This window comes from Rhinoderma darwinii, chromosome 4 (genome assembly GCF_050947455.1).
Source record: "Rhinoderma darwinii isolate aRhiDar2 chromosome 4, aRhiDar2.hap1, whole genome shotgun sequence".
Classification (NCBI taxonomy): Eukaryota; Metazoa; Chordata; class Amphibia; order Anura; family Rhinodermatidae; genus Rhinoderma; species Rhinoderma darwinii.
Genome location: NC_134690.1, coordinates 323,755,579 through 323,771,170, shown reverse-complemented (window position 1 = coordinate 323,771,170; position 15,592 = coordinate 323,755,579). Strand labels below are relative to the sequence as shown.

General features: G+C 41.1%; 1 protein-coding gene across 2 annotated transcripts in view; it reads right to left on the bottom strand.

The window, feature by feature from the left end:
- The window catches only part of HNRNPLL (heterogeneous nuclear ribonucleoprotein L like), a 162,758-nt gene that overhangs the window by 69,359 nt on the left and 77,807 nt on the right, over positions 1 to 15,592 (bottom strand). Inside the window, exon 7 of one of the 2 annotated variants that reach the window (XM_075862799.1) lies at positions 8,325 to 8,396. The exons of the other annotated variant lie outside the window; for it this stretch is intronic. Within the exon in view, the coding sequence (XP_075718914.1) occupies positions 8,325 to 8,396 (72 nt within the window). The remainder of the gene's footprint in view (positions 1 to 8,324; positions 8,397 to 15,592) is intronic. 2 annotated transcript variants of the gene reach the window in all.

Here is a 15,592-nt window from a genome sequence, read left to right as displayed (position 1 = left end):
TTACTGAGTTAATCCCGGTGCACACTGTCGGCGACAGTGTGCACCGGGAACCAGGAGGTCAGCTGTCGCCGACAGCTGACACTCCCCTCTTGCCGGCCAGCGGTCCTTTGCCGCTGATTTCGGCGCATTAACCCCTTAAATTCGGCGATCGGGTGCAATCGCCGAATTTTAGGGGTTTCTAACATATCGGCTGACCCCCGTCCGAAATCGCGGGGTCTGCCCATAGTTAGTATGGCAAACGGAAGCCAAACAATGGCTTCCGGGTCTGCCATGGACGGAAGCCCATCAGGACCAACCTTCGGTTGGTCCTGATAGGCTTCCTGTCAGAGTGACAGAAAGTCACTGTGCCGTTCCCGATGCACACTGTCGGCGACAGTGTGCATCGGGAACTTGGAGATCAGCTGTCCCCGACAGCTGACACTCTCCAGTGTTGCCGATCAGCGGCTCATCGCCGCCGATTTCGGCATTTAACCCGTTACATGCGGGGCTCGATTGCAATCTCCGCATGTAGCGGGTTTGTAGCGCATCAGCAGCCCTCATGCAATCGTGGGGCTTCTGATGCTTGTGATGGCACCCGGGGGCCAGACAACGGCCCCCAGGTCTGCCATGTATGTCAGCCTATGAGGATCAGCCTCTGCTGATCCTCGTAGACCAACTGTCAGAGTGACTGACGTCACACTGACAGTTGGAATACATTACACTACCTAGGTAGTGTAATGTATTCTAGCAGCGATCAGAGCTGCAGGTCAAAAAAAGAAAGTGTAAAAAGTAAAAGAAAATAAAAATGTTTTATAAAAGTGTAAAAATAAAAGGTTTTGTTTTCCTATAATAAGTCATTTATTATAGGGAAAAAATGAAAACGTTAAAAAAAAAGTACACATATTTGGTATCGCCGCGTTCGCAACGACCCAATCTATGAAACTATAATGTTAATTTTTCCGCACGGTGAACGCCGCAAACAAAATAAACGGAAAACTGTCAGCATCGCTATTTTTTGGTCACCACCCCTCCCAAGATATAGAATAAAAAGTGATCAAAAAGTCGCATTTACCCCAAAATGGTACCAATAAAAACTACAACCCGTCCCGCAAAAAACAAGACCTCCCACAGCTTTTTTGACGAAAAAATAAAAAAGTTACGGCTCAGAATAGCGTGTCCCAGAAAATAAATTATTTTATAGAAACTTAATTTTATTGTGCAAACGCTGCAAAACTTTAAAAAAAACTACACATATGGTATCGGCGTAATCGTACCGACCGGCAGAATAAATTAAAACCTAATTTATTGCGCACGGTGAACGCTGTAATAAATAAAGAATTTAAAGCGCCAAAAATCGCTGTTTTTTGGTCACCCTAGCTCTAAAAAAGATCCTGAGGGGCCAAAATGCTCACTATATCACTAGAAAAATTCCTTGAGGAGTATAGATTCCAAAATGGGGTCACTTTTGGCGGGTTTCCACTGTTTTGGTCCCTCCGGGGCGTTGCAAACCCGACATGGCACTGAAAACCAATCCAGCAAAAGCTTAGCTCCAAAATCCAAAAGGCGCTCCCTCCCTTCTGAGCCCTGCTGTGGGTCCAAACATCAGTTTACGACCACATATGGGGTATTGCCGTAATCGGGAGAAATTGCTTTACAAATGTTGGCGTTCTTTTTCTCCTTTGTTCCTTGTAAAAATTCTATGTTTCCACAGAATAGGTGATTTTCATCTTCACAGACTAATTCCACTAAATTCTGCAAAATAACTGTGGGGTCAATATGCTAACTATACCCCTAGAAAAATGCCTTGAGGGGTGTAGTTTCCAAAATGGGGTCAATTTGGGGGGGTTTCGGCTGTTTAGGTACCACACGACCTCCTCAAACCTGACATGGTGCCTAAAATATATTCCTAAAAAAAGGAGGCCCCAAAATCCACTAGCTGCTCCTTTGCTTCTGAGGCCTGTGTTTCAGTCCATTAGGACACTAGGGCCACATGTTGGATATTTCTAAAATCTGCAGAATCTGGGCAATAAATATTGAGTTGCGTTTCCCTGGTAAAACCTTCTGTTACAGATTTTTTTTTATTACAAATGAATTTCGGCAAAAAAAATGAAATTTGTAAATTTCAACTCTACTTTGCCTTAATTCCTGTGAAACGCCTAAAGGGTTAAAATATTTTCTGAATGTGGTTTTGAATACCTTGAGGGGTACAGTTTTCAAAATGGGGTGATTTATGGGGACTTTCTAATATATAAGGCCCTCAAAGCCACTTCAGAACTGAACTGGTCCCTGAAAAAATAGCCTTTTGAAATTTTATTGAAAATATGAGAAATTGCTGCTAAAGTTCTAAGCCTCGTAACGTCCTAGAAAAATAAAAGTACGTGAAAAAAAATGATGCAAACATAAAGTAGACATATGGGGGATGTTAACTAGTAACTATTTTGTGTGGTATTACTATCTGTTTCACAAGCAAATACATTTAAATTTAGAAAAATGCTAATTTTTGCTACGTTTTTCACAAATAAATATTGAATTTATCGACCACATTTTTTCACTAACATAAAGTACAATATGTCACGAGAAAACAATCTCAGAATCGCTTGGATAGGTAAAAGCATTCCGGAGTTATTACCACATAAAGTGACACGTCAGATTTGAAAAAATAGGCTGTGTCCACAAGGCCAAAACAGGCTGTGTCCTAAAGGGGTTAAATGACACGGATGTGTATAAGAAGGTTCCTTTTGATCTTATTAATGATATTCAGAAACGGATTAGTGTTGGTCGACAATGCCTTTGCAAATGACATGATCGATAGGGATTTATATACCTTTCTAACACCATCATTTCCTATCACCCCCATACTGTACTGCCTACCAAAAATACATAAAAGAGTGTTACAAATCCCCCAGGGAGACCTATAGTCTCGGGGAGGGAGTCATGGCTCAGTCCACTAGCTATATTCCTTGATAAGATTTTGAGGGAGTTTGCCACATCTGCTAAATCATATCAGGGACACGGCTGACTTTTTGGTCAAGATTAGAGATATTACTATTCCAACAGGGGCTATGCTGATCTCCTTTGATGTGACCAGCTTATATACCTCCATAAACCACACGAGAGGCATGACTAGTATAAGTAAAGCACTGGATGGCACCGAATTCTCTTGTGACTGTAGGGAGCTTTTAATCAGCCTTTTGGATATAGTGTTGACCTGTAACTACTTTCTATTTAACGATGAATACTTTTTTCAACTCCAAGGAACGGCACGTATGCCATCGTCATGGCTGACATGGAGACGTCGATCTATGTATCCCACCACCTCACCTCGGTACTTGGGTGGTGGTGATACATAGATGATGTCTTCCTCATTTGGACAGGGGATCTGCCCGCGTTGAACCTGTTCTATGATTTCTTGAATCAAATTGACCCGGACATAAAATTCACGATGGTGGTTTCCAGTACCCATATCCAATTTCTTGACACCCTGGTCTGTATACAAGATCAGTCCTTAATCTATGATTTGTCAAAGAGACAGCCTGTCATAAGCTGCTTAGTTATGATAGTCACCATCCTAAGGGGATGATTAAGTCCTTACCGTACAGTCAGCTATTAAGGGTTAAACGGATTGTGGATGATCCCATCAGTTTGGATAACAAACGTAACAATGGTAGGGAAGTTCCTGGAAAGAGGGTACCCAGGGAGACTCCTAAAAAAACATCTTGAGACAGTGAAGTTAATTGACAGGGCTCAACTATGTCAGGACAATAAAAAGAACAAACAGAAGAATAACAGACTTCCTATGGTCTCCACATATAGTGTATGTAGCCCAAATGTAGCAGGAATTATTAAAAGGCATTGGAGAATCTTGAGTAATTACTATGATAAGGTAGTGGAATTTCAGTCTCCTCCGTTATTCTCTTATAGAAGACCACATAATCTTAGGACCAGGCTTGTTATGACGGATGTCAGCTTAAAACAGTCTAAGCAGGGGTGGACGGCCAGACTCGACACGTAGGGGATGTTCCCCCTGTCTGTCTTGAGAGTTGTGCTAGAATACTGAAGGGTAATGCATTTATACATCCTGCTACTGGTAAAGCTTACAAAATTACAACTTATTATACCTGCAGAAGCGATTTTGATATATATGTGCTACAGTACAGTGCCCATGTAATTTAATTTATGTGGGCGAAACAACTGAGTGTCGATTGAGGTTAAACAAACATAAATCCAGTATACGAACAAAGAAAATTGAACTTCCTCTACCACGACATTTCGTGGAGATGGGACAAACTGTACAACAACTTAGATTTACTATTATTGACAGGGTTCCTCCTCTGAAACGTGGAGGCAACAGGGAATTGATCCTTAAACGGGAAGTTCAGTGGATCAATAAACGGAATTCACTACACCCGAATTAATATTGATTACCCCTTGAATGTATTTAAAGGATGACTACAGTCTTGTTTTGACTTTTAGGATATCTTGATCCAATTATATTTAAGAAGTTTTCATCCTTTATGTATACAGCCCTTTTGATGTGGCCAATGTCGATCCTGGGGAGTGTTCCCTTGCCTTGGGATATCTGTTCACGATTTATTCACTGCTCTAAATATGTTGTGGTGTAAGGAAAGAGAGAGTAATGATTATATTTGACAGATCGAAGTCTGGGTTTTGGTATTAGAAGGACACTCACCAACTAGACTAATGAATACTGAACACGTGGTCATTTTTTTCTGTCCATAGGATTGTTATTGAATAAAAAAAAAAAAAATTCTCGTGTATACTGCAATGCTGCTGTGACTCTGCACAGCTCTGCTACATCTGCTATGATTCCATTAGTTTAATATTATATGGTATGATTTATGATCCCTTTGTCCTCTGATTCATGGATGTTCATTCTGTATATAGAAGGTTTGATCTAATAATGTAGGGCGTGCCTTTCCAACCAAGGATCCCAATCTTGATTACCACTATATACCTTTGTACTGATTATACATAGACACATTGGTGGAGTGTTTTTTGTTTTTTTTAGACCCGAGACTCCGGCATTTCTATATGCTGGTAATCTTTTGTCTCTAGGGACGTAAGGTATTAACTATAGCCAAGCCCACTGTTGTAGTACGCGATACGCAGTTTCTCTACACTCCGCTATTACAGCAGAACACATTATCCATGACTTGGGTATAATCTTTGCATTTATATATCCATTTAGACTATATAGCATTGGTAATCTGCCCCTAATAAAGATGGTGTGACGCACTATTGCGCGGCTGATCGGGCCTTTGTTAGTGCTGTAGTTGCATCAGTCATCAGTCTTGTGCATTGTCATAGCAACCAGATAACGTGTAAGCCTTACCCAATGGACAGCTAGAGCTTGGGAATGCGCAACCCGGCGCTTGAGACACCAAGAATTTCGTAGTCGACACATGGTATATTTTGTTCAGGAAATCTTAGCTTATTTGGATTGGTGAGTGCCAGCTCTTGAATTTGAATAATGATTAATGTTGATACCTAATTAATGTATTACACTGGTTTATATGCACATGTTGGACACATGATTTAATAGTTTCCTATACCTTATGTCAGGATTTAACTCAAACACATTTGTACTGTATTTTGATACACTGTTACACATTGTGATTTTTTTGCATGATCTGTATAATTGCCAATATATAGCACTTGTTAATTGAGCTATGCTCTCACTATACGCACACGCACACACACACACACACCCCACACACACACCCCACACACACACCCCACACACACACCCCACACACACACCCCACACACACACCCCACACACGTGTGTGTGTGTGTGTGTGTTTTCACAAATTGCTTGAAAATTCTTCCATTGAGGAAGTGAAACATTGCATCTGCTGGGTGAAGAAATTTCACATTTTTTTCTTTGCTTTGAGTGCTGCTTACGTGCTCTATTTTCCTTATACATCATATGGGGAGACGTCACTCCTCACTATTTGAAGCATAGCACCAGACAATTTTGGTTTCTTGACACGGTGCTGCCCCTAACACGTACGTACAATATAATATAATATATATCTATCTTGGAGATTATACAGCAGCAATGAGCAGTGTAGCTTTGAGTCCAGCACTGGGGTGAGATATAACAGTCACAATGAGCTACTGCAAAGTGGGTTTCTGTCTGCCTCTCTCTCACTTCTTCCTCCTCCCCCTCCCCACTCCATAGACTTCTTTGGGCAGCTTTTAACCTCGTCTCTCATCTCACTGAAGGATCGTCTTGTCTTAAACAGTAAATTCAGAGTGAGTGAACATTTAGGCTGGGTTCACACGACCTACTTTCAGACGTAAACGAGGCGTATTATGCCTCGTTTTACGACTGAAAATAGGGCTACAATACGTCGGCAAACATCTGCCCATTCATTTGAATGGGTTTGCCGACGTACTGTGCAGACGACCTGTCATTTACACATCGTCGTTTGACAGCTGTCCTCCGACGACGCGTAAAGATGCAGGACACTTCTTTCAGAAGTAATTTGAGCCGTTCTTCATTGAACTCAATGAAGAGCAGCTCAAAATTTACAGCTGTCAGAGAAGCCTTGCAAAATGCGAGGAGGAGCATTTACGACTGAAACGAGGCAGCTGTTTACTCCTGAAAACAGTCTGTCTTTTCAGACGTAAAAGCCTGCTACCGTGTGCACATACCCTTATGCTGGATTCAAACATAGCGTATTTGTTGAAAATTTTGAGGCCGAAGCCAGAAGTGGTTTCAAATGAAATGGGAAATATAACAGAACAACGTTTACTTCTTCCTCCTGTATCCACTTCTGGCCTTGGCTCAAAAACGTGCAACAAATACGCAACGTGTGATTCCAGCCTTAAGACACCTGATAAGTAGAGAAAGAGGCATTTTTCTCAGATATATTACCAAGATTCTTAGTCACTTCTACTATTAATTTATGCAAAAGCTTGTTCAAAGTGCAGTGCCTATTTGAGTGTCCACCACAATTTGCTTGAAGTTCAGTTGCTTACCACAAAGGCTCAAAATGATAAATGTCCATGACAACTATACAATAGCTAACACTACCACTAAGAAGCTGATAGCAACTTAAAGTAACAATAGAACTTCATATTGAACAGTGTTAAGTGAAATGAGCACAAACCATGCTCTCCGTTCCTAAAATACTTTATTATTTTAATATTTGTGATCATGGGACTAGGGCCATATGTCCTAAAGAATTTAGGTATGCATCCCTCTCCTCCACATTCACCATCCCCCACCTAAAATGCTACCGTTTACCAGCAGAGAATGCAGTTTATAGTATTTCAGAATACTACATGTGTTGTTATTTCAGTATTAACACAAAACAATACAATTTCTTTAAAAAGGTGCATTTCATAAAGGGTTACTATACTTTTAACATGTCATAGCGACATATCAGAAGTTTTGATAGTTGGGTGTCCAAGCACGGAGACGCTAAAACGAAGCAGCAGAAGCCCTTGCATGAGCGCTGGGCTGCTTCGTTTGAGCAAGTGGTGTACGGGCCCAAACACTGTTGGCATATCCTAGGTATTTGATATCAATGTCTTAAGTGAGAAAACTCCTTTAACCACCTAAGAATTTATCCCGAGCCTTGCTCGAGCTTCAGGAAAAGGACCTTAGTTTAGCCCGAGCAGTGGGCCTGAATAGGCTTGTTTTAAAGCCAAGAATATGGTCTAGACGTAAACTAGCCTAAGCTAGAGCAGGTTGAAGTGGGAATTGCATATACTGTGTTTACATCTCCCACTACAGCCTGTGTGAACTGCAGGAGGGGGTTGGGCAGCAGGGGAAATGCTTGCAGCATGTACAGAAGTGGGGAGGGGGTGTGATGCTCCTCCTATATCTGTATGGCTTTAGATAACCCCAGGAGGAGCGGTAACATGGACTTTTATTCAGGTCATCATCCTCAATCAGAAAGCATACTTGCTCTCTGACAGTCACATATGGGAGGTGTCTTTTTCTTCCCCCCAAAACGCCAGCTGTTTAACGTTTCAGATGCCACGTTTTTCCAATTTTAAATGTGACTGTTACGGGCTCGCCACAATTAAATCATGCACAAAGGGGTCCACAGCAAAAAGGAAGGGACAGTATTTCACGTGTGATTTTTTATTTTTTAGCCCGTCAAGAGACAAGAACTCTAATTAGCATGTTAAATGCTAAAAAAAAAACATCACATAAGCGCTGGCACTTTGTTTGTGGAGGTCCTCAAGCATACTTTATTTTACAAGCAAAATCAGGCTCCCTTTAACCCCTCCCCCCGCAACGCCAAAAAAGAAACTTTATCAGCACTCAATGTAATGATTTAGATAAATATGTAAAAGCAGCATACCATAACCATCATATCTATAGGATGATGGATGGTCTCCCAGAATGGCTTGTCTCTGGCGGCCCTTGCCCAGGTCTGAAAGAAATATAAAAAATTAAAAGTTAAACAAATGTTATTATACAAAAAAACAAACCTTTTCTTTTTTTTAGCCAGTTAGTGACCGCCCCATAGTGTTTTTACGTCCGTCACTAATGGGCTTTATTCCGATGCAATAGACTTTTTACGTCACTGCATCAGAATAAATAAACAGAGCAGGGAGCGGTCAAATCTCCCTGCTCTCAGCTGTCAGAGGTAGCTGAAGGCTGGGGGCGTCCCTGCTCGAACGTGCGAGATCGATATTAGTATCGATCTCACCCGTTTAATCCTTCAGATGCGGCGCACAATAGCGTGCACCGCATCTGAGTGGTTTTGGGGAGAGGGAGGGAGCTCCCTCTCATCCCACCGGCACCTGGTGATAAGATCACCGAATGTCTGTCTCAGATGGCAGCCGGGGGCCTAATAAAGGCCCCCAGGTCTGCCTGTAGTGAATGCCTACTAGATCATGCCTCTAGCATGACCTAGCAGATGCCTGTCTGGTTTACACGTGCAGGCATAATACACTGCAATACAGAAGTATTGCAGTGTATTAGAAATGTGATCGGATAATCGCATAGTGAAGTCCCCTAGTGGGACTAGTAAAAAAGTAAAAAAAAAGTTTCATAAAAAGTGGAAAAAAATAAATTAAAAACACATTTTTCTCCCTTACAAACTGCTTTATTATTAACAAAATAAAGTAAAAAAGTTACACCTATTTAGTATCACCGCGTCTGTAACGACCCCAACTATAAACTTACATAATTTAACCAGCACGGTGAACGACGTAAAAAATAAAATAAAAAAAACATGCAAAAAAATTGCTGTTTTCTTTGAATCCAGCCTTAAAAAAAAATGTGAGAAAAAAGTGATCAAAGTCACATCTACTCCAAAATGGTACCAATAAAAACTACAAGTTGTCCCCCAAAAAAAAAAAAAAAGCCCTCCTACAATTGCATCGGCGAAAAAATAACTGTTACGGCTCTTCAAATATGGAGACAAAAACAAATAATTTTGAAGAAAAAAAAAAAGTGTTTTCACTGTGTAAAAGTAGTAAAACATACAAAAACGATACAAATTTGGCATCGTTGCAATCGCAACAACCCACTGTATAAAGTTAGTGTTATCTATACCACAAGGTAAAACGGCGTAAATTTAGGACGCAAAAAAGTGTGGCGAAATTGCGTTTTTTTTCTATTCCCCCCAAAAAAAGTTAATAAAAGTTAATCAATAAATTCTATGTACCCCAAAATGGTGCTATTAAAAAGTACAACTTGTTCCGCAAAAAACAAGACCTTATACAGCTATGTCGACGCAAAAATAAAAAGGTTATAGCTCTTAGAATGAGACGATGGAAAAACTTAAAAAATGGCTTGGTCATTAAGGTCTAAAATAGGCTGGCCATTAAGGGGTTAAAGGGGTTCACCGTAATGTATATATATTTTTTTATATAGCTCTCGAAGATTAAAAGGGTTTTGCAATAGGATGTTTATTTCCCCCCTTAAGCAACAAGCATATTTTGGCCTACAGGAATTCTTTTGTTTTTGTATCGCCGAATTCCGGGAGCCATAAGTTTATTCCCTTGACGTAGCTGTACGAGAACTTGTTTTATTGCGGGACGAGTATTTTTTGAATGGCACCATTTTGAGGTTTATATAATTTGTTGATTCCTTTTCCCACCCAAAAAAAGGTAATAAAATGTAGTATTACGCTTTTCTTTTAAGTGAATTAATTTTTTATGACGCAGTTTACCCTGTAGCATAAATAATGTGTTAACTTTGTTCTATGACTAAGTACGATTACGGTACTACTAAACATGTAAATTTTAGTTTCTTTTTTTTTCCTGCATTAAGTTCCGTTGAAGGGTTCCGTCTGAGGTTTCCCGTCGGGTTAACCCTTCAACGGAAAGGCAAACGGAAACCTAAGCTTCCGTTTCCCTCACCATTGATATCAATAGCGACAGAAACCTAGCTAATGGTTTCCGCGTGTCACCGTTGTGACAGGGTTCAGTTCTTGACAGAGCCAAGAGCGCAGTCGACTGCGCTATTGATTTTGTCAAACTCGAACCCTTTCACAACGGTGACAGATGGAAACCTAGCTAAGGGTTTCTATCACCATTAAGTTCAACGGTCGGGGAAACGGAAGCGGAGGTTTCCATTGCCTTTCCGCTGAGGGGTTAACCAGAAGGAAACCTCAGACGAAACCCCTCAGCGGAACACAGACTGATGTGAACACAGCCTGCCTAGTTCGGCAGAAGACCGATCTTGAAAGCTGAAGAGAGCGCGAGCGCACACTCTCCTCGCTCTAGCTGTAACACTGTCCAAATGTTTTTGGACAGTGTCACAGCCATAGTAACACGCCCCGTTGACAGTTCAGGGGGTTATTTAAATATCGGGCGCCAAATATAATGGCACCGATATCTAAATAATGGAGAGGGGGTAGAAAAAAAAAAGCAAAAGTGCCCCAGGGTTTGTGCAGCCCTCGCCATTGAAGGCTTATTTAGATGAACGTGATATACCTCCGTGCAATGCGTGTGATTTTCACACCCCTCGCACGGACCTATGTTAGTCTATGGGGCCGTGCAGACTGTCCGTTAGTTTCAGGCAGCGTGTGTCCGCTGCGTAAAATTCTCGACATGTCCGTTGTGTGCGTTGTTCGCGCATCACGCACCCATTGAAGTCAATGGGTGCGTGAAAATAACGCGCAGCACACAACACGCGTGGATTTCACGTGCGTCGCACGGACTCTATGGGGCCGTGCAGACAGCCAGTGATTTTTACGCAGCGGGTGTCCGCTGCGTAAAACTCACGACATGTCCTATATTTGTGCGTTTCTCACGCATCACGCACCCATTGAAGTCAATGGGTGGGTGAAAATCACGCACTGCACACGGTGTGACGCGTGTGAATCGTGCAAGAGCAGTAAAAAATATGAATGAAAACAGAAAAGCACCACGTGCTTTTCTGTTTAGAAACATACAGAGTGTCATAATGAAGGCGGCTGCGCGAAAATCACGCAGCCACGCATCATATGCTGGTGACACACGGAGCTGTTAAGTACCTTTTGAGCGCGCAAAACGCACACGCTCGTGTAAATCCGGCCCAAATGTAATACTCTTCTGCACATGTATGTGCAGGTGAATGGTTCGCTTTAGTAGCACTATTTAGTGGTACATGGTCCTAAGGCCCCTTGCACACGGAAATGCCCGTAATCACGGCCGCGATTGTGGGCACAACCGGCCACCCACATCCTCGGCCCGTGCCCCCATACAAAGTATGGGAGCACGGCCTGTAAAACGCAAAAGATAGGACACATCCTATCTTTTGCGATACACTTATACGGCCTGGACACCTTCCCGCAAATAAATGGGAAGGGGTCTGTGAACAATAGAAGTGAATGGATCCGTAACTCTGGACTGCAATTGCCGTCCACAATTATGGGTGATTTTTTTCGGTCGTGTGCATGGGGCCTTATTGATTACCTTTTCTTTTTTTGGGGGGAGGGGGGGGGGGCGAAAAAAAACAAAACAAGTAATTCAATTTTTTTTTTTCTACGTTGCTCACCGTGCAGTATGAATTAAGTTTGACTTTATTATATGGGTTGTTACGATTCCAAATACGTATAGAATTTTTTTACACTTTTTTGCACAATAAAACCACTTAGAGAATTTTTTTTATTTTTTTCCATAAGCTTCTTTTAGTTTGTGTAATAAACTTTATTTAACTTTCATTTATTACTTTATTAATTTAGTACCACTAGGGGACTTTACAATGCGACTGTTTGATCGCCATTATAACGTTTTAGCAGGCAGTTTATTAGGCTGTGCCGATCACATCGCAGGGCACCAATTGGGTTATGGATGGAGCCCCCTCCCTCTGTAGCCACTTAGATTGATAGGGTTGATATGGACCACAGCATCTAATGTATTAAACACCCAGGATCAGAGATTTACCTCCAATTTTGACTCGGCTGTAATAGTACGTCCAAAGGAAGGCATGGGAAAATGAGCCGACTGCGGTAATAACACTTCAATTAGAATGTAATAGTCTGCCCAAGTGCAAGAAAAAGCGTTAAAAATACTGTGCCTCTGGCATCCAATGAACTAAGTGCCGCTGCATGTAAACTTTACAGCAGCGCTTAAAGAGAAAGTATTCCCTATATGTTTTTTTTAATCAGTTTTTATTTTTTGATCGTAGATTTTTTTTTTTATTCTATTTTCTGTACGGTGATAATGGGGCAGCCTTAGGCATCATTTACACGAGCGTAATATACGCACCTATATTACTCAGTGCAGACAGTCCGTGGCTTTTGCGCAGCGCGAGTGCGCTGCGTAAAACTCACGACATGTTCTATATTTCAGCGTTTTTCGCGCATCACGCACCCATTGAAGTCAGCGTGATTCGCGCATCAGCTGTCAAACTATGAATGTTAACAGAAAAGCACCACATGCTTTTGTTTACAAACATACAAACCGAGTGTCATGATGGCGGCTGCGCGAAAATCACGCAGCCGCGCATCATACACTGATGACACACGCAGCTGTTAAATCAGGCCTTCGTCTGGAGCTGAACTATTATACTCCATTAGAAACATCCACATAAAAGTCTATTTTCTTAACACAGATAGGGGATAGCTTGTTCTAACCGAAATATCCCTTTAAGTATTGGAGTGCTGCCTATTCTTTAGAATATTTGTACATCCAGAAAGGATTTTTGGTCGGATTCCCTCGGGTGTGCATCCTCCCATGTTTCATATACGGATGCTGCTGGACAGTGGAATATAATATAAAATATACTAGTCCTTCTCAAGGACTTAGAATATCAAAAAGTTAATTTCAGTAATTCAATTCAAAAAGTGAAACTCATATTATATAGATTCATTACACACAGAGTGATCTATTTCCAGCATTTTTTATAAAAGCCCAAGTTCAAAAATGTTTAATACCGAAATATTGGTCTACTGAAAAATGTGTACAGTATATGCACTCAATACTTGGCCGAAGCACTTCATGCTTCCCTCTGCTGACAAGCTTAATGGAGATGCAGATTTTATTTTCCAGCAGGACTTGGCACCTGCCCACACTGCCAAAAGCACCAATACCTGGTGTAATAACCACAGTATCACTGCGCTTGATTGGCCAGCAAACTCGCCTGACCTAAACGCCATAGAGAATCTATGTGGTATTGTCAAGAGGAAGATGAGACACCAGACCCAACAATGCAGACGAGTTGAAGGCCGCTATCAAAAGCAACCTGGGCTTCCATAATACCACATCAGTGCCACGGGCTGATCACCTCCATGCCACACCGCATTCATGCAGTAATTCATGCAAAAGGAGCCCCGACCAAGTATTGAGGGCATATACTGTACATACTTATCAGTAGGCCAATTTTTGAACTTGGGTTTATATAATATTCTAATTTTCTGAGACACTAGACTTCGGGTTTTCATTAACTGTTAGCTATACTTGTTAAGATGGGGGGAAAAAAAAAATTATGGAAATAGATCACTGTGTGTAATGAATCTACATAGGAGTTTCACTTTGCAAACTTTTTGATGAGACACACACACACACACACACACACACACACACACACACACACACTTAAGCAGCACAGCTACAGTGGTGGGTGCAAACCTCCTGGGTTGAGGCTAAGAACCCCTGTAGATACAAAAATAAAAAATATAAAAAAAAAGAGGAGACAGAATTCCAAGGAAAAATGACAAGTTTTAATCACCCCACAGGCAGGCAACGTTTAGATCTAACTGAATGGGATCATTGTCAGGCTTGACAAAGATACCATTGAGTCGGATCGAAACGTTGCCTGTCTGTGGGGTAATTAAAACATGACATTTTTCACCTATTTCCTTGCAGCACTCCAATAAGCAAAATCGTGAAGTTTATTCAGTCCACATCAAGCAAAGGTGCAACGTTTCTGTCTTACAATAGGACCTTTCTCAAGCAAGTATGTGGCTGCACATCGTTCTAGTAAGATCACTATATGCTGTGTAAATGAATGGAGAGGAGTGTATGACGCTGACTGGTCACTGATCGGTACACAATACATGCCCAGTTGGACATACGAAAAAAAACACGCCCAGTTGTCCATTTCAAAGCTCATTTGCATATATATATATATATATATATATATATATATATATATATATAAATAAAATATATATCCAAAAATGAACGTTTTTAAAAAAAACAACGTTACTGTTCTCTACATTGCAGCGCCGATCACATGCAATAGGAGATAGGGGTTTGAGAATCTGGTGACAGAGAATCTTTAATGATAATCTCAACCACCAAAGGGGTTCTATATAGTTCTAAAATAGGTTACACTAGCAGAACATGACTAGACAGATGTATATGGATCACTGTGGACGTATCAAATGTCTGTTGTCAAGCAGTCAGTTTACAGGCTTAGTGCTGAGAAACTGCATTTTTTAGAAGCGTAACTATTATATATTGAGCACTTTGCCATCTTAAAACAGCTTCGAACCCTTTGAATGCACACGCTGCGTATTACACGCAGATTTGCTGCGCATATTTTCATGCGGAAAATCTGCAGCGTAATAGAGTACCAGCAAAGTAAATGAGATCAAGAAGTCTCATCTACACGGCAGACTTTTCTGCGCATAAACTGACATGCTGTGCGTATTTTAAAATACTCAGCATGTTAATTTATCCTGCGTTTCTGCTTGCGAATTGTATCTAACTAGTTTTAAAGAAAAACGCACCAAAACACGCAGCATAAAACCGCACCTATTTCTGCATCAAACTTTAAATACTGCACCTAAAGAAACGCACCATTAGGTACGGTTTTAGCTGCGTAATTACGTGCGTACACCTGCGGTTTTGGTGCGGCTTTTCCCCATCAAATTACGCAACGTGTGTATGTAACCTAAAGTGTTTTTTCAGTTTGGTAAACCACACTCCTCTTCAGAGGTACCCAAAAATAAGCTGATCAGAGGGTGTCCCAGTATATGGAGAGAAGTTACACAATCTGTACCACCCTTGTAATATGGCCACCCACACAATCGTTTTCAAAATGATCTTCACACACACGTACAAAACAAATAGTGTCACACTACCATCCATTGTGGGAAAAATAAAACAGAGATACAGGTGATGAAGGAATTTAAGACCTAACAAGATGACTGAATATGGAATAGTTAAAGATCAATTTGAAATC